This window comes from Pteronotus mesoamericanus, unplaced genomic scaffold, assembly GCF_021234165.1.
Source record: "Pteronotus mesoamericanus isolate MK-2021 breed Mesoamerican mustached bat unplaced genomic scaffold, CSHL_Meso_final scaffold_137, whole genome shotgun sequence".
In the NCBI taxonomy this organism is placed as follows: Eukaryota; Metazoa; Chordata; class Mammalia; order Chiroptera; family Mormoopidae; genus Pteronotus; species Pteronotus mesoamericanus.
The window spans coordinates 4,112,713-4,140,465 of record NW_026555306.1 but is presented as its reverse complement, the minus strand read 5'-3'; the positions used below and the strand labels follow the sequence as shown (position 1 = coordinate 4,140,465).

The 27,753-nt window shown below is 54.8% G+C and overlaps 1 protein-coding gene across 7 annotated transcripts; it reads right to left on the bottom strand.

The window, feature by feature from the left end:
* Positions 1–4: 4 nt before the first annotated feature.
* On the bottom strand, positions 5–13,608 carry CCDC9 (coiled-coil domain containing 9). Of its 7 annotated transcripts, XM_054588654.1 has the most exons (15): positions 13,510–13,608; positions 11,776–11,853; positions 11,528–11,632; positions 9,853–9,954; positions 9,435–9,683; positions 7,682–7,765; positions 7,422–7,595; positions 6,448–6,629; positions 4,251–4,297; positions 4,012–4,144; positions 3,499–3,589; positions 3,017–3,413; positions 2,540–2,632; positions 1,530–1,579; positions 5–983 (listed from the first exon to the last, which is right to left on the bottom strand). In XM_054588654.1, exons 2-15 carry the CDS (start codon positions 11,776–11,778, stop codon positions 966–968), a joined length of 1,728 nt encoding a protein of 575 aa, XP_054444629.1. In that variant the 5' UTR covers positions 11,779–11,853; positions 13,510–13,608; the 3' UTR covers positions 5–965. The 7 variants fall into 7 exon arrangements, with proteins under 7 accessions (XP_054444629.1, XP_054444622.1, XP_054444624.1 ...); XM_054588647.1 differs by lacking the exon at positions 5–983 and having other exon boundaries at positions 1,476–1,579; XM_054588649.1 differs by lacking the exons at positions 5–983; positions 13,510–13,608 and adding an exon at positions 13,157–13,226 and having other exon boundaries at positions 1,476–1,579.
* Positions 13,609–27,753: the final 14,145 nt, after the last annotated feature.

Sequence of the window (27,753 nt, the reverse complement as noted above, 5' to 3'; positions counted from 1 at the left end):
CAGCCCCTTTCGCAGGACCGCCTCTGCGCTCTGTTTCTGACCCAACCACGCCCCAGCCACCACGGTCACGCCCCCACGCAGACGCACCTCCTCTGCCTTCTAGACCCACCCCTGCTCAGCTTTCAGCCAATTAAAATCAAGCTAAGGCTCTGACTACGCCAGTATTGGTTTTGGCCCCGCCCCAGAACTGCAATACCTGCTTTTCTCTCAAATGCAGGTCTCAGCCCAGCTGACTACTCGCCAGGCTTCCGTATTATACTCATGCCTCTTAAATGCGAGCCCACCCCAGAGCTTAGCTCCTGTGTCCTCTTTTCGAGGCCTCCTCTCTGCGCCCTAACCTCATCCCGTTTCAGTGCTCTGTCTTCCAGGAACCTAGCCATGCCTCCGATGCCCACCCCCATGCCAGGCCCTGCTCCATGCAAGCCTCGCCTCAGTTCCAGCTTGATTTTTCTCAGAATCAGACCATATCCCAGCATTCGATTCCATCCTCTTCTCCCCCGGCTTCGCTCTTTCATTCTTTGCACTCCATTTGTTTCAACATCGAATTCTAACCACTCCCTCCGTGGGTGGCTGCGCCCCACACCCGCGTTAAGAACTCCCATCTGAAACAGCTCTCAGGGACCCACTCCGTATCTAACGTTGACCCCCGTTCTCACTCCGCCAGCAGAATTCTGGCCCCCCCAGAAACTCTAACCATGCCCCTCACAGGACCGGCTTCCTCCGCCAAAATGTGTCCCCTAAGGTCTAAACTCACGCCCAGAAGTTGCAGCTCCACCCCACACTCCAATCAAGCCCCCTCCCCAGCTCCTCCCCCACCACCCTCAACTTCTCCCTCTCCCTAAACCATGGGGTCCAGAGTGGGCTCCAGGGAGGGGAGAGCACAGCCTGAGGAGCCAGATCAACCCCCTCCTGCCGCCCCCTCCCCATCAAGGCGGGGAAGCTCCAGTGCCCTCCCAGCAGCGTCTTCAGGAATTCGGGGAGGCCTGTGGGAGGGGGGGAGGGAAGACGTATCAGGGGGGTGGAGGAAGGAAGACCCCCTTCTTCCCACCTCTTCCGCCGTAGAGAAGCCTGCTAAGCACAGCAACGCCCCCCGCCCCGCCCCACCAGAAACACAGTTCAAAGGTTAGCGAAAGCTCTGCGTTTAATAGACAACTGGTGGCCCAGTAATTCAAGTCCTTCGGAAGAGTCACTGGCTAGTTGCCATGCCTTAGATGTAATGTCCCGGAGGCGGGAAACTCACCCAGGAGGCTAGCACCTACCCCCATGGCCGCCATAGGTGGGTAACTCGGAGGCTTCTCAGCCATCCAGGTGCCACCACGCCACCCGTTTGAGAGACCGGGCTGTTGCCCTGACCCCAACCCCGTTTGCTCTCCCTGGCTCCTCCCCCCTTACATTTAACCCTCTCCTGGCTGGAGCGTGGCAGAAGCAGAGGACAGAGCGAGGCTGCGGGAAGTTAGTGCAGTCGGCGGGCACCGTCAGCGGGCGGCCCCCGGTGGTGGGGCGGCGGCCACCACCTTGCAGAAACGCACCCTCTGGAAGTCGGTGATCTCCGCAGTCTCCTGGCCCTCGGGGCCCGCCTCTGGGGAGAGAAGGAGCGGTTAGTGGAGGGCAACAGTCCCTGGCCCCCTCCCCGACCCGGGACTCCCCTCTCTAGCCCCGCCCTCATCTCGATTGAGCCTGACGACAGCTACCCCCAGTGCTTAAATGGTTTGGGGGCTGCAGACTCCTCTAATCCTCGCAGTGGCCTCACGAAGCAGAACTGTTTACAATCGAAAAATAAACTGGTATAGTGAGATCATGGTCACTTGGCCAACACGCGACAAAGACGCTCGGGCTCCCTGGCCTCACCCACCATCCTCAACTCCCTCCTCTCCGACCCTGGCCCACCCCGCGCCTCACCGGTTTACACCTACCTCCGTCCTGAAAGCCCCAGTGCGCCTGCCCGCCTCCTGAGTTCTAATCTGACCTTCCCTGGCTCGGCCCCCAAATCCTAATGCCACTCCTGGGTGGGGCGGGGCGGGGGGTGCCTGCTTTACGACCTGGCTTCCCCAGGGTGGAGGTGGAGAAACGGGCTTCGGTTTCTCGCTTCTACTCCGCTGGACCCAATATTCTAACAGTGTCCGCATTTCTATTCTAATTTACTCCACTCCGTTACACCTCAAAAATCTGACCCGGCTCACAGCTAAACCCATTATATACTGCCCCTCCTCCTTTCTGTAATCTATTTCGATTTCTACTGCTGCCCTTATCCCCACCCCTTTACTTTTAGATTACCTTCGAAAACCCCGAGGTCCCTCTCTAAACCCTAATTGCTTTATGGCTCCACCTCCTCATCCCCAGGCCCTTCCATACACTCAATTCCCAGTGGCCAGGCCCCCCGAAGTCCTTTAGCTCCACCCCTGACCTTGGCTCCACCTTAAACCTCGCCCCCAGGCCCAGCTGCAGCCCCACACCAGCGATGAAGCCCCGCCCCCCTCCTCTCCGCCCCAGAGGAAGCGGAAGGCAGGCGGCCACCTCCAGGGGCCAGGGGCTCCCCCACCTGGAGCTGCCTCAGACCCTTCTTCTTCCGCTTTCTGGGCTCCTGGGAGGCTGGGCCCACTCTCCAGGGAGGCAGGGGCTGGCTGGTCACCTCCTGGAGAAGGGGGGAGGCCCAGTCAAGCCCCTCCCCTTCCAAGTAGCCCCCAACGCCAAGACAGAAGGCCCAGGTGGGGGGGGGGGGACAGTTCAAGGTCACACCTGGGGAATGTTATTTGAATGTGAATGTCACTGAATGTAAACTCTTTATTGGGGAGGGAGCTCTGGAAGGGTCCAGAGCTGGGGCAGTGCCTGGGGGTGGGCATTCCAAAGATGGGTACGGACATTACAAAGAGGCGCATGCAGTGTCCTCCCCAGTCGCCAAGGTGGTGGGGCACGTGGGATCCCGGGACCCAGCCCGAGGGTGCCCCTGCCCATGCACCCCGGGAACACACACACACAAGCAGCCAGCTTCATGCATATCCGAAAGGCCAGGCCTCACCCGGAGAGAGGGCATCAGCCGGGTGGGTGGTTCCGGGAGAATTCAGCTCCATCTCTTCGCCCCAGTCGGACACAGGATGGTGGCCCCCAGGGGGCAAGAAAGGGCTGGAAGGTGTGGCAGGGGCCTGAGGAACTGGCAGGGGCTCCTCAGGCATGGAAGGCTCTTTGTTGGCCTGCTCACTGCTGGGGCTCCCGGGGGGCTCAGACTCTTGGGGTTGATGGTCTTGGGCTGGTTCTTCCTCCTCTTCCTCATCAGCCTCCTCTTCTTCCTCCTCAATCTCCTCCTCGTCCTCACTCACATCTTCCCACTCCTCATCCTCCCCTTCGTCTTCCTCTCCCTGGTCCTCCTCCCCCTGGTCTTCAGGAGGCTGGTGGGCAGGGGCTGGGGTCTCAGGCAGCTGTGGGGAACACAGGGCAGGTTGAGGAGAGGGCGGGGGCCCTGCGCACCCCCTAACCCCCTGCCCAGAGAGAAGGCCGCCTTACCTGTGTGGGCGTCTCCTCAGGGGGAGCGGGCTGTGGGGCCTCGGGGGCTGTGGGCACTGCCTCCTTCATCTCCCAGCGGTCGTCATGGTCACTGGAGAGGTCAGAGGAAAGGTTGTGAGGCCTGGGTGGGGACAGGAGGAAGGGGCTTCCAACCTCCCACTCCTTCCCAGAGGAGAGGTATAACATTCGACTTGGAGGGAGGCGTTACAAGATTTCCAGATGGAATCGGTGTGACGGAGCATGCTGGAGGAAATAGTGGGTGTGGGTCTTCAGGTGTCAGGATAGACAGATGGAGGGGGGACCAGGTGGCAGAAAAAGAGATGAGTGGGAAAGGAGGAAGGGACAGATAAGGGTGAAGTGGAGACACCCACCCCCCATACCAAGCATCTGACCCAGAGAGACAAGTGCCTGGAGAGACAGACGGACCCACACATACACAAGTCAGAGAACGGGCAGGCAAGGGCCACGCAGCCCCACTGGGCGCGTGCACATGCCTAGGGGAGGGTGCCCCACCTGTAGGCACGGGGCGCTGCCTTGGCCTGGGGTCGGCTGCCTTTCCTCCTCCTGCGGCTGACCTCAGCTTTGTGCTGGGACAGGAACTCCCTGAAAGTGGGGGGTTTGGGGGGCCGGGCCCAGGCCTGGTCATCTGCAACAGAACCCAAGGAGGGGTCGGGGGTGGGGGACATGGCACAAACCACTCCCCACACCTGGCCCAGCCAGCTGCCTCACCCCACCCAGGGACACCCACTCACCATAGCGGTGGGATGGTTCATGGGCAGTGGCTGGGCCATCCTTAAACCTGGAAAAAGAAAAAAGAGGTGAGCAGGCAGCTGGGGGAACAGTGGAAGCGAGAGAGGAAATCAAAAACATAAGAATAGCCCTGGCTGGTGTGGCTCAGCGGACTGAATGCCAGCCTGTGAACCAAACGGTTGCCAGTTCGATTCCCAGCCAGGGCACATACCTTGGGTTGCAGGCCAGGTCCCCAGTAGGGGGTGCACGAGAGGCAACCACACATTAATGTTTCTCTCCCTCTCTTTCTCCCCTATCTAAAAATAAATAAAATCTTTTTAAAAAAAGATTATAGGAGAAGAGATGGTCAACCAGAGGTGGGTCACTGATTAGAAGAGAGGATCAGGTGATAGACAAGAGGCAAATATGGTATCATATGACAACTACGGCAAGAAACTCAGTATTTGAACTCCAAGAACAAAAATTTGGGAAGTACACGATCCCTAGCTTGCTGTCTGGCCTCATTTCCCATTACTCTCTCTCACCTTCCCAGCTAAGCAGGTTTTCCTGCCTCAGGGCCTTTGCACCTGCGGCTCCTGATCTTTTCCAGATCTTTCAGTGGCCTGCTCCCTCACCTCCTTCAGACCTCAGCTCAGAGGCCTTCCTCAATCCCCCTCTAAAATAACCGTATCTTAATAATATTTTTTAATTTAACAAAATAAAATAGCCATACCTTATTACACATATTACCTAGGTCTAAAACAACAGCCTCCATTCATCCGCACTCTGCTTCATTACTGAAGAATAATGAGACACTAGATCTAGTCATGACTCATCTTTCCCACTAGACTCTGAGTTCCATGAAGCCTGAAGCGTTTTATTCACTGTTGTATCCCCATCACCTAGATCCTTCCATGACACATGGAAGGGACTCAAAAAACATCTGCTAACAAAGCCAATACACACATGTTAATAAGACTTGTAGGCTGCTTTGGGGACACAAGAGAAAAAAATTAAATTTTCTTTTTTTTTTTTTTTTTGTGCCCTCACCAGGATTAAACTGGTGACCTTTCACTTTGCAAAAGAACGCTCGACCAACTGGGCCACACCAGTCAGGGCAATTTCTTATTCTTAACCCCTGGGAACATCTCCCCAAAAGCCCAGTTGCCTACACTTCAGTAAGATCAGCAACAATATCCATGCAAAATACAGGTTGTGGCAAAAGTAGGTTTACAGTTGTTTGTATGGAAACTAATACAATAATTAATAAATTATAATACAACTTTTGCCCCACCTTGTATTTCTCGCGCTTGCACAAGCTTAGCTCACAATCCAAAAACAAATGCTCTGACCACCAGGCAGCCAGGTAATAGCCCCTTTTCTCTCAAGCCAGCGTCAACAATAAAACTTCTAGGCGTGAAATCTTCCAATGCAGCAAAGGACAGAGGACGGCGTAAAATCTGCGGCTGCCGATCTGAAGACTGCCATTTGCTGGCTCTTTCAGAAATTGCTCTGTCTTTGACAGGGAAGTCGGTCCTCCTGTCAACAACGTAAAGATGCCTTTGCTCTAAGCCTGACTAACTTGGGTTTTCCTGGACCCAAAAGGGCACAGTCAGACCTGAGGACAGCGGTGCCCCTGGCATACAGGGTTTGGGCTGGTGGATACAAATGAGCGGGATGAAGGGAGGACGCAAAGGTCTAATTACTGTTGGCACCCCTTCCGGCCCTCCGCGCGTGAGAACTGACATCCACGCCTTTAGCCCTGGAGCCACGGCTGTGCCATCCCCTAGTGAGGGCAGTTTAAGTGCCCGTCCCAGAGATGCCGGGTCGTTCTGACTCATGGAATGGGGAAGCGAGTCCACTCTTGCTCTTCGTACATCTGCCAACATCATGACTTGCTCTTCCCCAGGCTGCTGCTCCCCTCAGCCTGAACCCCGGAAGGAACACACATGGAGCAAAGCTGTGCTCAGCCTGCTCCGAGAGGCCGGGCCCTGCCGCGCCCACAGCCGGGAGTCAGGCCTGGATTCGCTTTACCCAGCTGACCCGTGCACCCGTGAGAAAGAAGCGCTTTTATACGCCACTGAGACCTGGCCATCATGCAGCACTGCCCTAACGATTGCTAGCTGATACACAGGGTGAAAAACCAGAGCCAATCAAAGGAGGCAGAGGTCAGGGCCAAGATCAAGGAGCCAATCAGGGTTGAGCAGGGATAAGACTCACATCCCATCAGTCTTCTCAGCATCCCACTCCCGCCGCCACTGGCCGGTGGGCTTGCGGTGTCTCTGCAGCCGCTCCTGGTCGATTTTCTCCCTCTCCTGCTTCCAGCGCAGGTACTCCGACCGCTCCCGGCCCGTCATGGAGAGCGTCATGTCACTGGCACCGCCCGGGCCAGCCCGGCGGCCCTGTTCCATAGCAGACAGGCAATCAGGGTCCTGTTCCACCACCCGCCCCACTCTACCCCATGCCCTCCCAGCTCAGGGAGAGCCACCTGCTCAAGGTCACACCGGAAGTGACAGGGCAGAGATTACAACCGAGTCTCCTTATGCAGCGCCTCCTCAGGGAGGCTTTCCCAGGTCTCTCTATCCCCTCACCCTGCTGGATTTTTCTTCAGAACATTTGGCATCACCTGACATCTCATTATATATCCATTCATTTAGCTCCCACCAGAATTTCATTAGGGCCAGGGTTTTTGCCTTGTTTAAAACCCTTAGCTCACCCAGCCTGGTGGCTCAGTGGGTTGAGTGCCAGCCTGTGAACCAAAATGTCGCTGGTTCGATTCCCAGCCAGGGCATGTGCCTGGGTTGCAAACCAGCTCCCCGGCTGGGGGGTGTGTGAGAGGCAACCGATGGATGTTTCTCTCACACATCAATGTTTCTTTCCCTCTCTCTCTCCCTCCCTTTTCCTCTTCCTAGAAATGAATAAACAAAATCTTAAAAACAAACCGACCCTCAACCTTACCACCTGGGACCGTGCCTGGCACCCACCTGGGCATTAAATATTACTAACATTAGGAATGAGAAGACATCACCAAAAGAAAGCAATGTGGTCCTGGCACCAGAACCAGCAAGTCACTTGGGGTGAAAGTCTAAGACTTGGTGCCTCTCCCGCTCTGTCTTGCTCACTGCTGTGCCTGGCGCTCAGCACACACCCAGGACCATCTGCTGCCCAAGTGAGACTCTGGCTGCGGTACCCACCTGCCGCTCCTGCTCGAGGCCGCAGCGCACCCGCTCAAAGTCAGAACCGCCCCAGTTGCGCCCGTGCCGGCGGCTGCCTTCCCTTCGGTCCCGCTCCGGCTCCTCCAGGGGCCCGCCGCGCCGCCGGGGGTCATCCAGGAAGTTCCGCACAGGGTTGGGCTCCAGCACGCCTTCCTGCGGGCGCCAGGATTGACTGGGGGTTGGCAGGCTCACCTGGCCCAGAGCGCTCTGCCCCACACGGGGGACACCCTGGCACTGACCCGCTGGTTGCGCTCATACTCCGCAATCTTCTCCATCTCTTCGTTCATCTTCTCGATGTTCTGCCTGCGCCGCTCCTCCCACTCCTGAGGGGACAGAGACACCGGGTGTCAGGAGGAACCACTCAACTCCCCTACGCTGAGGAGTTAACACGGCAGGCCTGAGTGACTGTGGCGTTAAAGGCCAGCTCTTGGCTGGCGTCTGGGAATTTGGCTCTAGCGTGTTCTCAGGCAACGGTTAATTGATAAGGGGGTTCACTGTGCCTCTGCAGTTTGTGCTAACAATATGCTGCACGCTGAATGCCACACCAGGGTAGGGATTTGGATATGTATACACCAAGCAGAGAGGACCTACATGGCCAGCACCCAATAAAAACCCTGGGCACTAGGTCTCTACTGAGGGCGACCTTCAGGTATGCTGCCGCGACTCAGTGCCTGAGACATTAAATGCAGCCCATACGACTGCATTGGGCGAGCTGGGCTCCCCAGGCTTCAGCCTGTGCACCTTTCCCCTTCGCTGATTTTCCTTTGAATTCTTCCACTGTAATAAATCTTAGCCAGGATCTTTCTAGCAAAACCCTGGACCTCAGAAAGGGGTTGGGGACACGGAAACACCATGGTTACCATAGTAATAATGACAGTAATAACAGCGACAACTCAGCAGATGGCTTGGTGACCACCCCCCCAACAATCCATTCTCCCCTTCCTCCATGGTAACAGAATTTTACACAAGCACACGGCCAAGCTGCTCAAGATGACGTTTTCATTCCCAGGCTCAGCATACAAGAGAGAACCACATTTCCACTTGATTGAAGTGGGGTCTTTCTGTCACAGCAGCTTCACGTATACAAATAGTAAATATCTGTGAGTCACGTTCATCAAGCACTTACTCTGATGGTTTCAATGCTTGATGTCACAGAATGTTTGTAATACCTTTAAACCAGATACTCTTCCTGCTGAAGAGTAAAAACCCAGGAGCTTCCAGAGGGGAAGTGAGCTGCCCAAGGACAGGGAACAAACAGAACCGGGGCGACCCCAAGTCCACGGCAGGCTCCAAGCCACTGTGCTAGACAGCCTCCCACCCTGCTAACCTGTGCATCAGGGCAGTGGGAGGAGTTACAATAAGAATGTCACTGCTGTGCCGAGTGGCATGGCTCAGTGGGTTGGTCGTTGCCCTATAAACTGAAAGGTCACCAGTTCAATTCCCGGCCAGGGCACATGCCTGGGTTGCAGGCCAGGTCCCCACATGGGGGCGTGCAAGGGGCAACCAGTCGATGTTTCTCACACTTCAATGTTTCTCTCCCTCCCTTTTCCTCTCTCTAAAAACAAATAAATAAAAATCTATAAAAAAAAAAAAAAAAAGAAAAAGGAACATCACTGCTCCCTACAAACAACTCCCGGGCACGAAACAGACAGAGTGAAAGCGCATGCACTAGAGACCGCCGACACACAGAGCCCCTCAGAGACAGACAGGCAGACAATGCCAGCGAAAGAGAGCAAAAGGAGGGACGGCGGGTGCGCAAGCACAGCCCGACAGCAAAGAAAAGGGAGAGCGGGAAGAGGTGGGGTGTACACACGATCGCTGGGCGGGAGGGGGGTGGGGGTGTGAGAGCGAGAACAAGCCAGACCGAGGCGCTGAGAGGCAGAGACACAGAAAGACGGACTGTTGTGCAAATGGTCCCTTTGAGGGTAGGGAGTGAGGCAAACAACAACAGAGGGCCTCAGCCAAAGGCCTTTAGCCCCTTCCAGCTCCTACCTTTGATTTGCGGTCAGCAGCTGAGGCATCTCCGGCTCCAGCGAGATGAGAGGACCCTCTGCCCCGGCCCCTCCGGCCACGGCCCCCGGCTCCTCCTCGAGGCTGCTCCCCAGGACTGTCCTCCCAGCTGCGGGACCCCCGGCCCATGCCTGTCCGGCCTCCCTGCTGAGGGGGGGTCCGGCCACCCCTGCTAGTCCCCGGGGGCCGAGGGGTGCCGGGAGTCCTCCGGGAGGGTCCCTGGTTCTTCTCCTGGAGGAAGGAGGGAGGAAAAGGCCAGTCACTGGGGCAGGGGGACGGCCAGGGGCAGCTGCCAGGATGGAGGCACCCACATGACTCGGGCGGCTGGGAGAGCTTTCAGGGGTCAGCTCTCCCCCCCAGCTCTGTCCTCAGGCACCCCCCAGCCCGGCGTGGAGCTCACCGCCTCAACTGCCATGTTCTCCTTCTCTAGTGAGCGGCCCTTCCGGGGAGCTGTCACAGCTACGCCCTCGAGTTCAGCTTTTTTACGGTCCTCCTCAATCTCCTAGGAGCGAACATCAAAGGTAGGTGAGTGTCGGGGTCCTGAGTGTGGCGGACTCCCACAGCCCCCAGAATTTCTCCCATGTCTGACCCTGGCCTAGGCCTCTCCTGAGCTCTAGACAGGAAAGCTGGTCACCTCAGCATCTTCCCCCAAACGGCAGCACGCTGCTCCCCTGCTCAGAACCTTCCCATGGTGCTTGCCCCGCTCTGAGTAGGAACCACAGGCTCCCCCATTGGCCTACGGTCTGATCTGCTCACCACCCTGACCTCATCTCCCATCCCCGCCCCCTCGCTCACTCTAGCCTCCTCACTGCTCCTGGAACAGACTAGGCTCAGACCTGCCTCAGGGCCTTTGCACCTGCTATTTCCTCTGCCAGGAACACTCTTCCCCCAGAGATCCTTCAGCCTTTCACCTCCTCCAGGTCTCTGCTCAAATGTTTCCCTTCTTAGGGCAGCCTCTCCTGACAAGCTTAGAGAATCCAGCGCCCCTGCCCTTCCCTCGCCCCTTCCCCTGTCCATACCTGGGGTTACGTATGTTTTGCCTATTGTCTGCCTCCCCCTGCAACAGAACCTGCCAGAGGACAAGGATGTCTATCTGTTTCATTCACTCATGTACACCCTGACACTGTGTGGCACACAACAGAAATCAGTATTTTTTTTTTAAATGAATGAATGAAGAATGAATAAATGAAACCGCATTCTCCTCCCAAGTCCCATCTCAGGGACAGCCCCTACCACCTATACATTTTACCTCTGGCAGGGACCTGGGCCTTGTCCTGGACTCTCCGCCCTCCTCCCCACCTCCTACCACTGAAGCCCCCAAGTCCCTCCCAACAGCACTGACCAAACAAGCACCTCCTCTCTCCCTGAGGCCCCAGCCTCAGCTTCCTCCTTGGTCTCTGGTCCCCCGTATCGCCTCCTCCCACCCCTCACCACACAGCAGCCAGAGGGGTCTTCCTAAAAAGCCATTCTGACCTGGTCCTACTCCTCTCAAAGCCCTCCACGGCCCTCCAGTGCCCTCAAGAAAAAGTCCATCCTCTCAGCTTGGACCCTGCTGACCTCTTCAGGTCAACATTCCCCAACTGACCCTCTAACCTGAAGCTCCAAGGTTTTATACAAACTGTTTCCTCTCTCGAAATGTGTTCTGCTCTGCTTTTCAACTGGCTAATGTCTATTCATTCTTCCGGGCTCAGAACCTCCTCCTCCAGGAAGCTCTGTCAAACATCCTCCAGGCGAGGGCAAGTACGCTCTCTGGGTTCCCGAAGCCCTCTCGACTCCCCCGTCCCAGCCTTGCCCACACTGGGTCGTCACAGACTGCAGGCAGATCTCTGCCCCCAAGGACTGGCACCCCTGCAGGACGAGCCCCAGCACCACTCAGCACAGGGCTTGGTCCAGCAAAGACCTTGGTGAATGAATGATGGAATGGTGGCGGCATGAAGGAAAGAATGCCAGGCTAAGGCCTTTGGCTTTTATCCTGAGAGTGAAGGGAAACCATGACAAGGTTTTAAGGGAAAGGTGAGGGAAACTCACTGCGGGGAGGAGAGGGGATGGGGTCTCCCAGGGCGGGGCTAGGGCACCTGGTAGCGCCGGATGAGGGCCTCATTCTTCCGCCGAAGAGCTTCGATTCTCTTGTCCAATTCTGCATCCTTCTCCTCCTTCGATTTCAGATCCAGTGTGGCTGACTGAGATAGAGAGACCACTGAGAGACAGTAAGAAAAACCTATACGCAGCCCAGTGACATTCAATCCAGGGTCTGAGTCTGGCACGTGGGTCCGCCCTCCCAAGCCCCTGCTCCAGAGCTCAGATTCCAGGCTTGCCATCTCACCATGCTGCTGGCTCACTCGGGAGGGCCAGGGTTCCAGCAGGCCTTCCCTGCAGAATCTGGACACAGCACGGGGGGTTCCTAAGGGCAGAAGGAAGAGAAAAACTAAGCCCAGTGCCTCTCCTCCAATCTGCTTCCTCTCTCCCATCCTGGGTCACACACATACCTGCACACCCAGATAAATCTAGCTCTCATTGCCAAGTCCTCTTCTTGAAATACTAGCCCGCTTCTTACTGGGAAAAATTTAGGCATCACCCCCGTTAACATTTGGTCCCACCTATTTCCATGTAAACACTGGACGCACACCACCTTGGGAAAGTTCTGGCTCCACTCCACCGCAAAACAAACAAAGAACAACAACAACAAAAAACCCCACCTAACACTTCATCCTTCCAAACGAGGTTACCTAGTCCAGCCCCCACAACCTTGTGCTGAGAGTTTTAACACGGGCCTCCAACTCAAGAGAGCTTTCACTACATCCTCTCCCCCGAACCCGTACATGAAAGTTCTAGGCCCACCTCCCTGTGAACATTATAGATCCATCTCTTTCCCAGAAAAGGCTCAGAAACATCCCATAACCCCACACTCAAGACAAAAAAAAAAATCTCGAACCCCACTCCTAGAGCCTGCCCCCACCTTCAGAGAACATTCTAAACCCACACCTCCCTCAGGGCTGTCCTAGCCGCGTGCCCACCCTCCCGAGAAAGTGCCGCTGCCTTCGTGCAAAGATTCCAAAAAACAGGTCCGGTACCCACTGGCGAGGCTTCCTGATCCTGGCCCGACCTCCCCAGTGAAAACTCTCCCAACTCCGACGCGGACAAATCTCCGCCGGCCCGTGGCTTTCCAGGGAGAAGAAGATTCAGCTTCCACCCAGTCGGGAAACGCCACGGCCCCGCCCCGGGGCCAGGACAAACTTTCTGGCCCGCCCACACACGCGTCATTGATCTGGCCCTGCTTCCGACTTTCCAAACCAATCCTCTGGCCCCGCCCCCAGGGCCCCTAAGCAACTGCTGGAACCCACCTCGTCCTTCTCGCGTTACTACACTGGCCCCGCTCCCGGCTCCCCAGCCATCACTCTGGCCACGCCTTCGATTTGTCCAACCGAATTTCGTCACGCCCCCTGGCTCCCGCCCCTGCCCCGTCCCGTCCTTATCTGGCCGCGGCCCTGGCACACTCACCCAAGATTCTGGCTGGGCTGCCGGCCTCCGGGCCAAGGCTCTGACCTCGCCTCTGGCTCCCGCAAAACTTTCTGGCTCCACCCCAGCATTCCCCGCCAGGAACCTGAACCCGCCCCTGGATCCCCCGCAACTTTTTGACCCCGCCCTCCCCCTCACGTCAGCCTCTAGATCCGCCCCCGACTGCCCCGCTAACGATACAAACCCACCTCCACATCAGGCAAAACTTTCTGGCCCGCCTCTTGTGTTTTCCGCCAGGGCCCCGGCCCCGGCCCCGCCCCCTAACTATCAGGGCAATTTAGGCCCCGCCCCCAGCACGGCTCAACTTTTCGGTCCCACCCCCAGCTGCCCACCCACGCTCGGGCCCTGCCCACCCGCCAACGTCCCGCCCCGCCAGCGCCCCTCTTAGCTTCCCATGTGGGCGTCCTGTCCCCGCCCCCCGCAGAGTACTCTGACCCCGCCCCCGCGGGCTGCTAGTTCCTCTGCCCGCGCTCGCTCCCCCCACGTGGGGCGTCAGGCCCCGCCCTCTCCGGGCGCGCTCTCGGCCCCTTTTCCCGGTCACCTGTCCCGGAGACCCCGCGGCGTCTGCGAGTCCCGCTCCGTCGGCCTCCGCGTCCGCAGCTCCCGGGCCGCGCGCGTCACTTCCCGCCTGCACCACGTGAATAGGGGAAATAAAGAGGGTCACTTCCGGTCCTGTAGCCCGTTTCCGGGATCCTTAAAGGCGCCGCGCCCCCGCGGGTGTACGCGGGAGTAGGTCTTGCTGGTCCTCGAGGGTGTTCTGCAAGTTTGTTCAACTTCCTTCTGCCCTTTATCTTCTAGGGAGAGGAGACGCCATCCTCCCTCTCTGGCCTCTACATGCTCCCCTTATTTCCTGGTTCCAATAAATAGGCCCTTGCCAGGCACTGGTCAATGACTCCTAAAAGCCTGACCTGCCAGGCTTGGGCTGGGGGACAGGAGGGAGGCCAAAGTGATGAAGGAGGTAGACCCCATCCTACTCTCACTAGGGAAAGCACAAGTGAATGTGAAATAACCGAAACAGTAACAGGAATGTGGGCGAGGCCTTGTACGAGGGGCAGGAGGAGAAGCCTGAGGGAGGGTGAGAGGGGGTGGCTGTCCAGGCAAAGGGCGCACAGCCTGTGCAAAGGCCCTGCAGTGCGTAAGCTTGGCGTATTGCAGGAACTGGAAGACGCTAAGAAAAGGACCGGCTGGATTTGGCTACAGAGTCCAGGGAGTTATGCATAAAGTAAAACTTAGACATAATAAACCAATTACTGTAAGCGATGATAAACGCTATGTAATAATACACTTACAGGAGGTGATGATAGTTATAAATGGGCAGACCAGATATCCTGAGGTTGCCAGTACTGGACTTATATGTTGCAATTTAAAACATGGAAAGTGGCCCTGACCGGTGCGGCTCAGTTTGGTTGGGCATCGTCCGGAAAAGTGAAGGGTCTGGAGTTCAATTCCTGGTCAGGGCACATGGCAGGATTGTGGGTTTGGTCCCTGGTTGGGATGCGTGCAGGAGACAACCCATGGATGTTTCTCCCATAGATGTTTCCTTCTCTCTCCCTCCCTCCCTCCCTTCTTCTAAAAATAAGATATTTTGTTAAAGTTTAAAAATAAAATAAAACATGAAAAGCGGAAGTATCTGACTGGTGTGGCTCAGTGGGTCGCGTGTCGTCCTGCAAATTAAAGTGTCGCTGGTTCACTTCCTGGTCAGGGCAAATGCCTGGGTTGCAGGCCAGGTCCCTGGGTAGGGATGTGGGAGAGGCAGCAGCTGATAGATGTTTCTCTCCCTCTTTCCCTCTTTCTCCCTGCTCTCGAAAAATAAAAATAAAATATTTTTTTAAAAACAAAGCATAAGTACCTGGTAGTCTCTTGCCCTTTATATGGCTACTGTTAACAGCCTTTCAGAGACTTGATCTACACATACAACTTAATTGTCATTATTTCCTGAATACCTGCCAAGTTCACTACATCACTTATTTCAGCTCCTTACTGAAATATTACCTCTTCCTAGGGGCGTTACTTGCAACCACCAGTTTAAAAATTGCAACACCTCCCGTCTGTTTTCTTCTTCCAACCCTATTTTTCACCCTTTAATATACCGTATCTCTTGCTTATCTTGTCAACTGTCTTCTGTACTACATTCTGTTTTATACCATGTTATGTCCCCAGTGCCTTGTACATAGTAGACTCTCAAAAAATGTTGAATGAGTAAATCTTTATTAGTACTATTTTGTTGCCATTTTATAAAACAAAAAGTAGAGCCCTGACTGGTGTGGTTCAAATGGTTGGGCGCCGTCTCACAAAACAAAAGGTCGCCGGTTCGATTCCGGTCAGGGCCCGTGCCTGGGCTGCAGGTCTGGTTCCTGGTTGGGAACGCGTAAGAGGCAAATGATCAGTGTTTCTCATATCGATGTTTCTCCCTTTTTTTCTCCCTCCTTTCCTGTCTCTCTAAACATAAATAAATAAAATCTCTTTTAAAAAATAGTTAATACCGCACTGAAATTTATATCTTTAACTTAACAAGGGATGGTTCACAACCTTTTAAACTGCTGGGTAATATTCCATCCCGTAGATGGGCCATAATTTGCACCACCTGGCCTCATGGACATTTGAGTAGTTTCCCGTTTGAGGAGATTGCCCACAGTGCTCTCTTGAACTTCTAGAAGCACACGTCTCTGTAGGTACGTGATCCGTAACTTTGTTCAAAAAGGACTCACAGTGTTATGGTTAAGACTGCAGACTGTGAAGCCAAGAGGCCTGGGTTTGGATCCTGGCTCTGTCATTTACCGACTGCGACCTTGGGGCATGTAGAAAACTTCTCTGGATTTCTGCTTTTTCGTCTGTAAAATAGAGATTGTTGGGTTTGTTGGGCAGAATTCAACGATTGGTAAGTTACTACATATAAAGTGCTTGCACAAGGCCTGGAAAATTGTAAGTTTTCAATAAATGGAGACCCTTTATGGCTTCTAAAAAGATGAAATTGCTGGATCAAAGGTTAATTTACTAGGAAGCCAAATGAACAGTGGTGGTCCCAGGTTCATAGCACCTGAAGTTTACGCAAGTTGGAAGCCCTCTTGATAAAAACGAACGGGAGGATGTGAAAGACTTCCAGGGCCGCCCAGGATGCTGGACAGCCACGGGTGGGAGGGGCCCCAAAGCTGCACTGGAAAGCCTCCACTTCAGACAGAAAGAGGCTGCCCAGGGCGCAATGTTTTTGGTCCCTTGAAGACAACACATGCTCCCTCTTCTCTGGGCCTTGACACAGGCTGTTCCTCCTGCTTGGAACACCCTTGCAGCCCTTTCTTCTAGTTAAGTCCTCTTCATCCTCCGGGCTTGCCTCAGATAGCATTGCCTCCTCCAGGAAGCCCTCCATGACCCCATGCTAGGGCAGGTGGCCCTCTGGGCTGACTCCCCCTAGATTCCTTCATCCCAGGCCAGCCCATTCAGGGTCCTCATTGTCTGGGAACAGGTCTGTATGCCCCCAAGACTCTGAGCTCTGCAGGGGCAGGGCTGGGGTTGTCTCTGTCCCTAGTGCGCCCCCAGCCCTGTGCAGCACAGGGCCATGCACACAGTAGCTCTCAAGAGGTAACGAACACCGGAAGCTGCCCGGCTCTGCTGGAGCGCTCACAGTCTCCCCAGCCCACCTGGCCGGCACGTCCCAGCCCCACAGTTGCCCAAACGCCCTTTGTGACAAAAGCTATTTTCTTAACACTCCTTTTACTACCCTGGAGTAAAATGCATAGATAGTATGTCCTACCAGCATACATCATTTTAAAAATCAATATAATAATCTAACTGTAACATAAAGGAGAAATGAAAGTAATTTATAATAAAGCAAAACATGTAAAAAGGCACTAATACGACTACACTGGAAAAGATAAAGAAATGGTCAAATGCTTTTACCTACTTGTAATGAGTGTGTTTGAGAATAAGAGAATTTGAAAAACCGCCAAAGGAATATTGTCAATACCCTTGTTTATAGCTGAGATTTTAAGAAGGGGTTCCATGCGCGCGTGTGTGCGTGTGTGAACACAGCAGCCTGGCCAGTAGCTTGACACAAGATGCTGCAGTGACATACTTGGATGTAATTTTGTCACCTGAAGTGGAGTTGCAGTGGGGATGGGATTATCAGAAATGGTGCATAACCCCTGGTTGATTTTTTTTTTTTTTTTTTTTAAATTTGCCCTGGCTGGTGTGGCTCAGTGGATTGAGTGCTGGCCTATGAACCAAAGGGTCGCCAGTTTGATTCCCAGTCAGGGCATGTGCCTGGGTTGTGGGCCAGGGCCCTAGTCGGGGGCATATGAGAGGAAACCACACATTGATGTTTCTCTCCTCTTCTCCCTCCCTTCCCTTCTCTAAAAATAACTAAATAAAATCTTTTAAATTTTTATTTATTTATTTATTTATAGAGGGGAGGAGGGAGAAAGAGGGGGAGAAACATCAATCAGTTGCCTCTTGCACACCCCCAACTGGGGACCTGGCCCTCAGCCCAGGCATGTTTCCTGACTCAGAATCAAACCGGCCACCTTTCAGTCCTCAGGCCAGCACTCAGCCCACTGAGCCACACCATCCAGGGCACCCTTGGTTGATTGCTGAACAAAAAAATGGTACAGTTTTCCCTAGAAAGAAGTAGTTGCGTCCTTGGGAAGTTCAGGCTGTATTAAAACCATGCAAATAATATTTTGTGTTTACCAACCACAGAATGTCTCAAATGCAAGAGACTGATATCAATTGCTGAAGAGGATGAGGAGCAGCCGAACTCTCGTCCATGGCGGGGTAGGGTGTAATATAGTTCAGCCACTTGGAGAACTGTCTGGCAAGTCCTCCTCCAGTTCACACACGCTCCCACCCCGTGATCCAGCCAATCCACTCCAAGGGATTTGCCTAAGAGAAGTGCATGGGCATGTTCACCGGAAGACATGGTATGTACCAGAATGTCCATCGCAGCTTTAACATAGCAGCCTCTCTTATGGGCTGATTTGTGTCTGCCCCTCTCACAAATTTATATATTGAAGTCTAAGCCCCCCTACCTCAGAACGTGATCTTATTTGGACACAAGCCTTTTACAGAGGGAATTAAGGGAAAATGAGGTTATTAGGAAGGGCCCTGATCCAGTATGACCGGCATCCTCAAAAGAAGAGATTAAGGTTCTGGTTAGGTGGCTCAACTGGTTGGAGAGTCATCCTATACACCAAAGGCCTGAGGGTTTGATTCCTGGTCGGGATACCTAACTAGGTTGTGGGTTCAATCCCTGGTCGGGGTGCATATGAGAAGCAACTGATTGATGTTTCTCACCTCTCTCTCTCTCTGTCCCTTTCCCTCTCTCTAAATTCAATGGTCATATCCTTGGGTGAGGATTGAGAAAAAGGAGACATTAAAGCCCAGACCACACAGAGGGAGGACCCTGTGAGGACACAGGGAGAAGGCAGACACCTAGAATCCAAGGAGAGAAGCCTCAGAAGAAACCAACATTGACAACACCTTTATTTCAGACTTGTAGCCTCCAGAATTATGAGAAAATGAATTTCTGTTGTATAAGTCCCCAGGCTGTGCTCCTTTGTGATGGCGGCGCCCCCAAAGTAATACAGCCTCAAATTGGAAACAACTGGAATGCCCATCAGCAATAGAATGGATATTCACACCTTCGTGGCATGGAACACTATACAGCAATGAAAATAGACTGTCTCTACCTGCAAACAACGTGGACGACTCTCGCAGACATTTTGAATCACAAAAGCCAAGCACAAAGGAGCAAACACTGCATCGTTCCATTTATACGGAGTTCTAGAACAGGCGAAACCAGTCTCTGCTGTTAGAATTCAGAATGATTACCCAGGAGGAGAGCGACTAACGGGTGCCTGGGAGAAGGTCCTGGGGAGCTTGTAAGGTTCTGTTTCTTCCCCAGGATGCCGATTACATGGAGTTTTTCACTTGGGATATGTAAGTTTTACAAAAGGATGACAGTTATGTCCCCGTTTAAACAACGTTTTAAATAATTTTGAAAATAAAATTAGAAAGTTCAGAAAATAATCGTAAAAGTATTTTGTGTGTATATGTGAAATGGAGTTAAAATCTAGCGTTAGTCCATAATTATCAGGTCACGTGAGGATCGGGTAGCAATTCGAGCGCCAAGCAGGCTGTCTTTCGTGGTGCAAGTTTCCATTTGCCACCAGAGGGCGGCGTGGCGCACTCTCTGCCGCTTTAGCCGAAGGACAAGCATTCATTCCACAACTAGTCCTTGAAACACGAAAACCTACTAAATTCTGGGCCTCGTCCTAGTTTTTAGATCTGTGAAATGGGGATTCGAATGTAGGGCTGTGTCGGAGGCACGTCCCTGTCGCCAAGAAGCTCACTTTCTCCAAGAGGAGACACACAATAAAACAGCTAAGCAAATTAATATGTAATAGGAGTGTCATGAATGAAAATAAGGCAGGCTGAGGGGACAGATACGGTCCGGGAAGGCTTCTCTGAGGACGTGATGTTTGAGCAGAGACCAGAGTGAAACGCGGGGCCCAGCTAGGTGAATATGGGGACGTCCCAGGGAGAGAAAGGGAATACGGTGTCTCCATCCACCAGCTGTAAGGTGGAAAGGGAGACTGAGGCAGGCCCAGTCAGGCCTGACAGGAGGCAAAGGGCAGCACATTCTGTGATGCAAGCAGCGCAGCCTGAGGCACAGACAAGATAACCCTCCAGGAGCCTGAGGGGAGACACAGGGACAATCAAAGAGTCCTGCTTGGAGGAGGCAGCACAAGACTCAAGTAAAGTGCTAAGAATGGTGCCAGACACACGCTATATGTGTTTGCTATTATTGCTATTATCCACCGAATCCACAAATAGGTACTGAACAAATCATGTAGATTCTACTTTTAAAATACATAAACCTAAAAAAATCCAGAGTCCTACCACACCTCCCACCTTCACATCCCGCCTCTCAGGATAGTCATAGGCTTTAACGAAGTCACGCACAAGGTAGGTGCATAGAATGTGAGAGCTGACTACTACTACTACTACTACTACTACTACTATTGCCTTCTCCCCTTCACCCTTCTAGCTGCTCAGGTCAAAACCTGGAGCTCCCCAAACTCTTCTCCCCCATCCCCGCCACACCCACACCCAATGCTTCAGCTAATCCCACTGACTCCACCTTCAAACTGACCCCATAGCTTCCACTTCGGTGCAGTGGCCACCACCCCAGCCTGAGTTACTAGTCTCCCCCTCCCTCACTAGGCTCCCTGCTCTCTGCTCACAGTCTGTTTTCCACGTGGCCGCCAGAGGGCGCCAGTTAGAACGAAATTAGCTCACGTCACTCGGCTCAGAACCTGCCTGCGGCTCCCACCTCAGAGTAAAAGTTAAAGTCCTCATCAAGATCCCACCCCCTCTTGGACCTCCTCTTTCACACCTCTTTCCTTCCTTTACTCACTCTCGGCTCTTCCAGCTGCCCAACAGCTCCTCACCTTCCTGGACACGCCCACTCTAGCCTCAGGTCCTTTGCGCCTGCCCTTCTCTGCCTGGGGCACCCTTTGCTCCTTCACCTCCTTTGGATCCTTACTCAACTATTACTTTCTCAGGAAGACTCCCTTTGACCATCCTAGTGAATAAGACCACCTTCAACACTCTCTCTCCCCCTTTTCTGCTTCCTTTTTATACTTCCAGATTCACTCTGTATTGTTGCTTATGTTTTCCAATGTTCATCTCTCCACCCCGCCCCTGCCCCCGACCGTGAGGGCAGGGATTTTGTCTGTTTTGTTCACTGCTGTATCCCCAGTGCCCACAGCTGTGCCTGGACGCCCTGGTAATTCTTTGCAGAGTGAATAAATGAGCGAATGAATAACTAGTGGCATCTTGGTGGTTACAAGCCTCCACCTCTCCCTATGCGTGCCCAGAGGTTCCATTCACCTGCTATGTGACCTTAGGCGGCCGACCTCAATTCTCTAACCTCGGTTTCCCCATTGTAAACGGGATTTAAAATAATCTCTACCTCATGGGATTGTCACGAGGATTAAACGGGTTCAGATTCACAGCATTCCTGAGCTGGTGACATCCTGAAGGGGAAAAGTGGGCTTTTTGTGTGTGTGGCGCCTGCTCTTCCGGCTTCTGCCACTCGGGGGCAGCAGGCGCCCGGCGGATTCGCCCGAGCGGCCCGCGCGAGCTGAGGAGCGGGGGTAACTCCGGCAGAGGAAGCTGATGAAATCCTAGCCAACTCGCAATGAGCTCATCCCGCCCGGGCGCCTCCGGAAGCCACGGGGCCGCCCGGCCTCCGCCTGGCCCGAACGATAAAGCCCGGGTGCTGAACCAAGGCGGGAAGTCCTTCCTGAAGTCTGCCCTGCGTGGGGCCTGCTGCCAGAAGCCGGGGCCTGCGGGAAGGGGGGAGGATTAAGTAGAGAGGGGTCGCCTGGCTGTCTCCGTAGAAAGAAAAGTGAATTCTGAACATGGCTGTGGGAGTGAGAGCGAGAGGGGACGGGGGAAGGGAGGAGAGACAGAGACAAGAAATGGGAGAGACAAAGATGGGGAGACTGAGGCAGAAGAGGGGGAGACAGACAGAGAGAGGAGAGAAAGCCTGGGAAAGTAAATAACGGGACAGAAATGGAGAGAGGCAGAGACAGGAAGAGAGAGTTGGAGGAGACAAGGAGAGACGGAGATGGTGGAGACAGAGACAAGGGAGGTGGAAGACAGAAACAAAGATAGAGAGAGGGGCAGGAACACCGAGACAGCAGAGACATACACGAGGAGACAGAGATACCTAGCCGAGTGGCAGAGATGGGGGAAGCAGAGGCAGAGAGGCAGAGGGGACAGAGATGGAGTCAAGGGGACAGAGCTGTAGGTTGGGGAGCCGGTGGGAAGAGGGGGAGCCAGGGAGGGGCGCCCGGGGTTGGGGTCGCCTGCAGGGGCGGCGGCGGCGGCCGAGTCCCGAGTTACCAAGTTACCGCAGGATTCGCTAGCTTCTCACTGGCGAGGCCTCAGCCAATCAGAGCGCAGCGTCGCTGTTCTCGGGCAGGAGGCCTGGAGACGCGCGCACCTTCCCCCGACACCGGCTCAGCACGCTGACACACAATCACAGTGGCGCACACACACACACAGTCCCAGACACGCAGCATCGCCCCCCCCCCCACGCAACCACAGTGACACACACAGTGACATGCACGCGGTCCCAGGAAAACGCAGAGACACGTAGCATCACACAGACACCCAAAATCTCAGGGACACAAATACAGGCCAGGATATACAACACTGCTCAGACCCACAATCACAATGACAAACAGCTTTACCCTAACACTCGCCACACTGACACCATCACCCAGACACATGCAGTCTTGATGACTTTAGTCCCTAGAACACACAATATCAGTAACAAATGTGTTCACAGTGACACCCTCATAACCCATTGCCAATTAGCCCCGACACATACACTATCACAGTGACACACATCACGACAATGGCAAGATAGTTGTGACTCACAACATGGCACAGACACACCTCATCAGTATATCTGTATATACAGCCCCATGGACACACAACATCACCCTAACACATACAACCACAGTGACACATGTTTATGATGACACACATAATCCCATGGACACACAACATCACACTAACACAACCACAGTGACACATATTTACAACGACACACCTAATCACAGTGACACATAGCATTGCAAGATGCACATACTGTCTGTAACCCACAGTCCCACAAACACACATTTCAGGCACGATGAGAGTTATATACACAATCCCACCACACACAGTATTGTCCACACACACACAATAACAGTGGCACAGGTGCACATTCCCCTCTGCCACATGGCAAAGCACACTAGCACACACTGTCATGGAGACACACAACATATCCACCATGCGCAACATAACACAACTCCACCACCATACACGGGGACACATACAGTCCCATGGATGTGGAGTCTTGTGCGCACACAGCCACCGTGGCATACACACACAATCCCGGTGACACACAGCGTCGCGCGCACACCATCACAGTGTCACAGCCACCTTGACCCATGAGTACACCCGCACTAACACAACAGTACAATGCCACACCGCGTTCACAGACCTTCCTGGTAACACAACATCATTCCCACATGTATTCCGATGCCACACAAACACAATCACAGGGACGCACACCGTCTCACCCAAATCTCACCAGCACATCACCCCAAATGGCACACTGGCACAGCGCATCGATACACCGTCACACTCACACACTGACACGCACAACCACGTAGTCACAGCTGCCCCATAGCATATGGTGCGGGCTGTAACCCGCTGACGCACAACACCATCCCACTGACACACAATCAGCGAATACACAGTAGCACACCGACAGTCACACACACCGTGCCCTGGCACAACCAAGCCCCCATGTGCCAACACCCTGACACACAACACACGGCACACTGACTCCACAAACTTACAGAGGACTCTCCAGCACACGCACAGTCACACAACCCCCCCTTCCCTGCTCTTGTCCCAGTAAGATGTGTGTGATGTGGGATACTGGGGGATGGGATGCTGAGTGGACTTGTGTGTGTGTTTGTGTGTGTGTATGTGTGTGCTTATGCCTCCCCCTCTCGGCCCTTCCCCGGGGGGCGGGGCCGAGCCGCAGCCGCTGTTACCGGGTAAACTTCCCCGCCCCCCCCAGCGCGGCCATTAGTCAACCCCCCCCAGGATGATGTCATCGCCTCATTCTGGAGGCTGAGTAATCCTCAACTCCGCCCCCCCCAGGTACCAGGGAAGGGGCGGGCCGCACCTGGGCTCGCCGGGGTTTGGAGCTGGGGGAGCTGGGCTGTCTTGGGTCTCCCTGGGAGGGGACGGAGGAATCTGAGCCTCTCTGGAGTGGCCTGGGGGTTCACATCAGGGTCCCCTGAAGCTGGGGGCTCCCAGCCCAGGATCCCTGTTGGCCAACTAAAGGTGCTGGAGGGCTGGATCTTCCAGATCTGGGGTCCTGGGTACCTCTGGACCCCCTCTGGACCCCCTCTGGACCGCTGTGAGAGGCTGGGTGACCTGGCCTGGTGTCTGAGGGAGGGGTGGGGGGTCTGAGAGACTCAGGGCTTAGATTCCAGGGTTCTTGGCACTGTGAGGCCTGGGACGCTGTTACCGGGTGGGGGTGTGAAGTGCCAAGGAGCAGAGGAAGCGGCTGCGGGTCGCATGCCGGGGAGATCAACAAGCTGGACCCTGGGGAAAAGGACTCAGAAGGGAGGGGCGCTGGCAGGTCTGCATCCTGAGCTGAGCAGGTGGTCATCTGGATGAAATGGACACCAGAGGGTCTGGAAACCGCTGGGAGGGAAGGCTGGAGGGGGTGAGGGTCTTCCAGTACGAATACAGCCAGGGCTGAAACGCCCAGGGCCTCTGAGGCATCTCAGGGGACCCAAAGGCCCGCGTCCCATTTCCGGTGGAGGCGGGGTGCTCAGTTCAAACTTTCATAACATCCGACAGGCCTGGGTCCCCTCTGGGGACACCCTCAGCCCTTGTTTCCTGGGGCTGGGAAACTAGCATCTCCTGGGGAGAGGGGACTCATCCTCGTTGTCACAGGACAGGGAATACCTGGGTCCTTTGGGGCGGGGCGGGTGCACCCCTACTTTTATGGGGTCAGGACGCCTGGGTCCTTTTCTGGGGGATCCTCAGTTCCTATTTTCAAGCACCACGATGCCTGAATCCTGTTTGGGGGTGGGGTGTGTGATCAACCAGCTCCTGTGTTCCTGAGGTCAGGGTGCCCAGGTCTCCTGGGAGGGAAACGCTGGGTCCCTGTTTTCCCAAGACCAACTCTCAGCGTACCTTCCTGGGGGTAGGGACGGGACGCGCAGCCCCTGTTTCCCACCCATCCGAAGTGCCCATCCTCGTCCGAGGGTGCGGGGCGGGGCGGAGGCGCGGGGGGCGGGGGACGGTGGCCAGTCCGGGCCTCACCCCGGCCCGCCGCAAGCTTGCAGGCCGTGCGCCCGGCAGCTCCCCGGGGCCCGGCTCCCCGCCCCCTGCGCCGAGGGCTCCCCCAGATCTGGGCGGGCGGGCGGGCGCGGCAGCGACCAATGAGCGCGCTCGCCGTCTCTGGGAGCCGGGCCGGCTCTGCCCGCCTGGCATTGGGCACGCGGTGGGCAGCGGCGGGCGGGGCCTGGGGGGTCCTCGCGCCTGGTTGGGCCAGGCTTGTTGCTGGGTAACGGGGCGGCGAGTTTCCCCTGGCAACGGCGGCGGGTACCGCTCACTGGCTGGCCGGGAAGGAGGGGGGGCGCGGGCGCAGGCAGGCCCCGCAGACCCCAGCAACAGCGCGCGGCCCCCGCCCCGCCGGGGAGCGGTAACCTTCACACGCGCCGGCCTCTCGGACCCTGCGGACGCCGGCGCCCCCGCCCAGCCCCCACCGGCTCCGGTCCAGCCTCCGGGCTTGGGAGGCCGGCTCCACTGAGGGGACCCAGGAGGCCCCCTCTCCACCGCGGAAAGCCAGGACTCAGGCCCTGCAGTGAAAAGTTAAGTCCTTCCCAACTCCCTCTTGCCGTGCCGAGAAACCTACTTCCCCAGAATGGCACACAAGAGATTGGGGAAGGGTGTGGGTCTGCAGTCAACTAGCTGGGACATTTGTTTCTTTAACCAGCACTTCGCGCGGAGGCTACTCCTGCCGGAAGCTGCTCTAATTGCCTAACAAATACGCACTCATTTAATCTTCACATTTAATTTCGGGTCCTATGGTGATCCCCTTTGTACCCATGAGGAAGATGAGGAAACTGGGGCACAGAGCGGGGAAGCTACTTGATCAAGGCCATCATTTGAACCCAGGTGGCCTGGCTCCAGAGTCTGGGCGTTTTATCACTTCACTGTGCTGAATGCCCCTTTGAGAGGCATTAATATTCAAAGGGAGAAGCTGTGCAGGTCAAGCAAAACACACCCGTGGCTGGCCCTGGGGCCACTGGTTTGAAACCCCTATGCCAACCTAAAGGCCGGAGCTTCAAGTCCTTGTTTGGATTCTGAGTCGGTAGATCCCTACACTGGTAGTAGTACTGTAGGGTGACATGTATTAAGCACCCACTAGCATCTAGTGCTGTATTTTTATCGACCTTCTCCCTCTGCAGAATCCTGTGGGATAGGGCCCTCTATTGTCCCAAGTCACAGTCGAGGAAACTGAGGCACAGACCCAAGACTGCTAACCCAAGGCCACACAGCCAGTAGGTGACAGAGCTGGGAACTCTAACTCAGGCCATCGAGACCCACAACCCTCCATGGTGAGCTCAGCCTGCAGGCTTTGGGTGCATGGGCCACAGCTGTGGGTCTGGTCTGGGAAGCAGGATGTCATAATTTGGAACCAAATCTGGACTAAGTAGGAGGCATCTTCACTGGTGACACTATTTATGGCCTGGTGACTCTTGATCCTCTCCCACTGTCTCCCACCCCTAGCCGCTAAGCCAGATTCCTCCAGTCCTCTACGCTCATTTTCTTCTCAGGAAATCATGCCAGCACATCTGGCCTCCTGGTGTTTGGTCCTAGGGGGGCGGCTTGAGGGCAATGGTCGGTGACTGAGGGGGACAGGCTGGACGGGGAGCCAACCCAGAGCAGGGGCCTGCCTCTCCCCCTTCATCACTGCCAGGCACAGAGCGGACACTGACAATAACCAGTTACACGAGTGATAAATGCATTTATTAGACACCTACTACATGTCGGACACTGCACTCAATGACTTCCCCGCATGATCTCATTTAATAAATGTCTAAAGTGGCATTTCTCAAAAGCCTTTAAATTTGGCCTTTAAAGTCAAAACTACACTTTCTTCGTGACCTGGTGTGTACATACCACATAGCAACAAAACTCTCACAAAACAGTGTTTTCCTTTGACGTCATGATTTTTTTTAAATGATATTCTATTTTGTGTTGTTTTTAAAAGTCTGGTCAAAGAGCCACTCAAGTTGCAGGGGGGAAGGAACTTACTATAAAGGAGCACAGGGAAGTAATTAGGTGTGATAGAAATGTTCTGAATCTTGATTGAGGTGTACGCCTGTCACGCCTCAGCAACTGTACCCTGAAAAAGAGTGGATTTTATTGTGTGTAAAATATATCTCCGTAAACTTGAGTAAAAACAATGAGAGCCACAAAACTGATTCCACAATCCGTGGTTCACTCATGACCCACAGTTTGAAAAACACTGGAAGGAAAGAAGGAAGGGGGAAGGAAGAAGGGAAAGGGAGGAGGGAGGGAGGTTGAACTAGTCCCCAATATTTAAAGTTCAGACGTTTCAAGTGGGATGTGCATTTCCCGCAAGATCCAGCCCCGCAGGCAGCCCGGCCGGCCCGGGGCGAGCCCGGCCTCGCTCAGGACTGGCAGCCCCTCTCGGCCAGGCGGGTGCTGGGCACTGAGGCAACTCGCCCGGTGGCGGCAGGGTTTGGTTAGGGCAGTGACATAAAGGGAATAAAAAGTGCAGGGGAGACAGGGCCCCAGGGCCCCAGGGGGAGAAAGGACAGGGGTCAGCCAGTCAGAGCTCGGGTGGGAGTGGCAGCAGGAGGCCGAGAAGGGAAAGGGAACTGAAACCCACCAGACAGGGCGATAGTCAGCGCAAGGGCTGCCCGGGCATGTTCGTGCCCGGTGCCTGGAGCTCCTTCTGGCCCTGGGTCCGCTGCCAGACCTGTGGCAAGGGTGGCCAGGTGTGCCTGCTCTGGACTGCGTCCCGTTAGGGAGCCAGCCAGCAGGAACCTGTGGCAGGTGTGACTTTGTGACTGTAGGTTGGGGGCCAGTTTCTTTTATGTCTGACTTGATCTATGTCTCTGAGGGTCCACTTCTAACAGTTTCACTGTGTCGGCTGCGAGCTGCT

Excerpts from the sequence above, each read along its gene's own strand:
- CCDC9 (XM_054588647.1), bottom strand. Across the intron at positions 6,630-7,421 it reads GCCTCGAGCAGGAGCGGCAG|GGCCGCCGGGCTGGCCCGGG; the intron begins GTGGGTACCGCA and ends GCTATGGAACAG. Across the intron at positions 3,590-4,011 it reads GCAGCGCCCCGTGCCTACAG|TGACCATGACGACCGCTGGG; the intron begins GTGGGGCACCCT and ends TGACCTCTCCAG.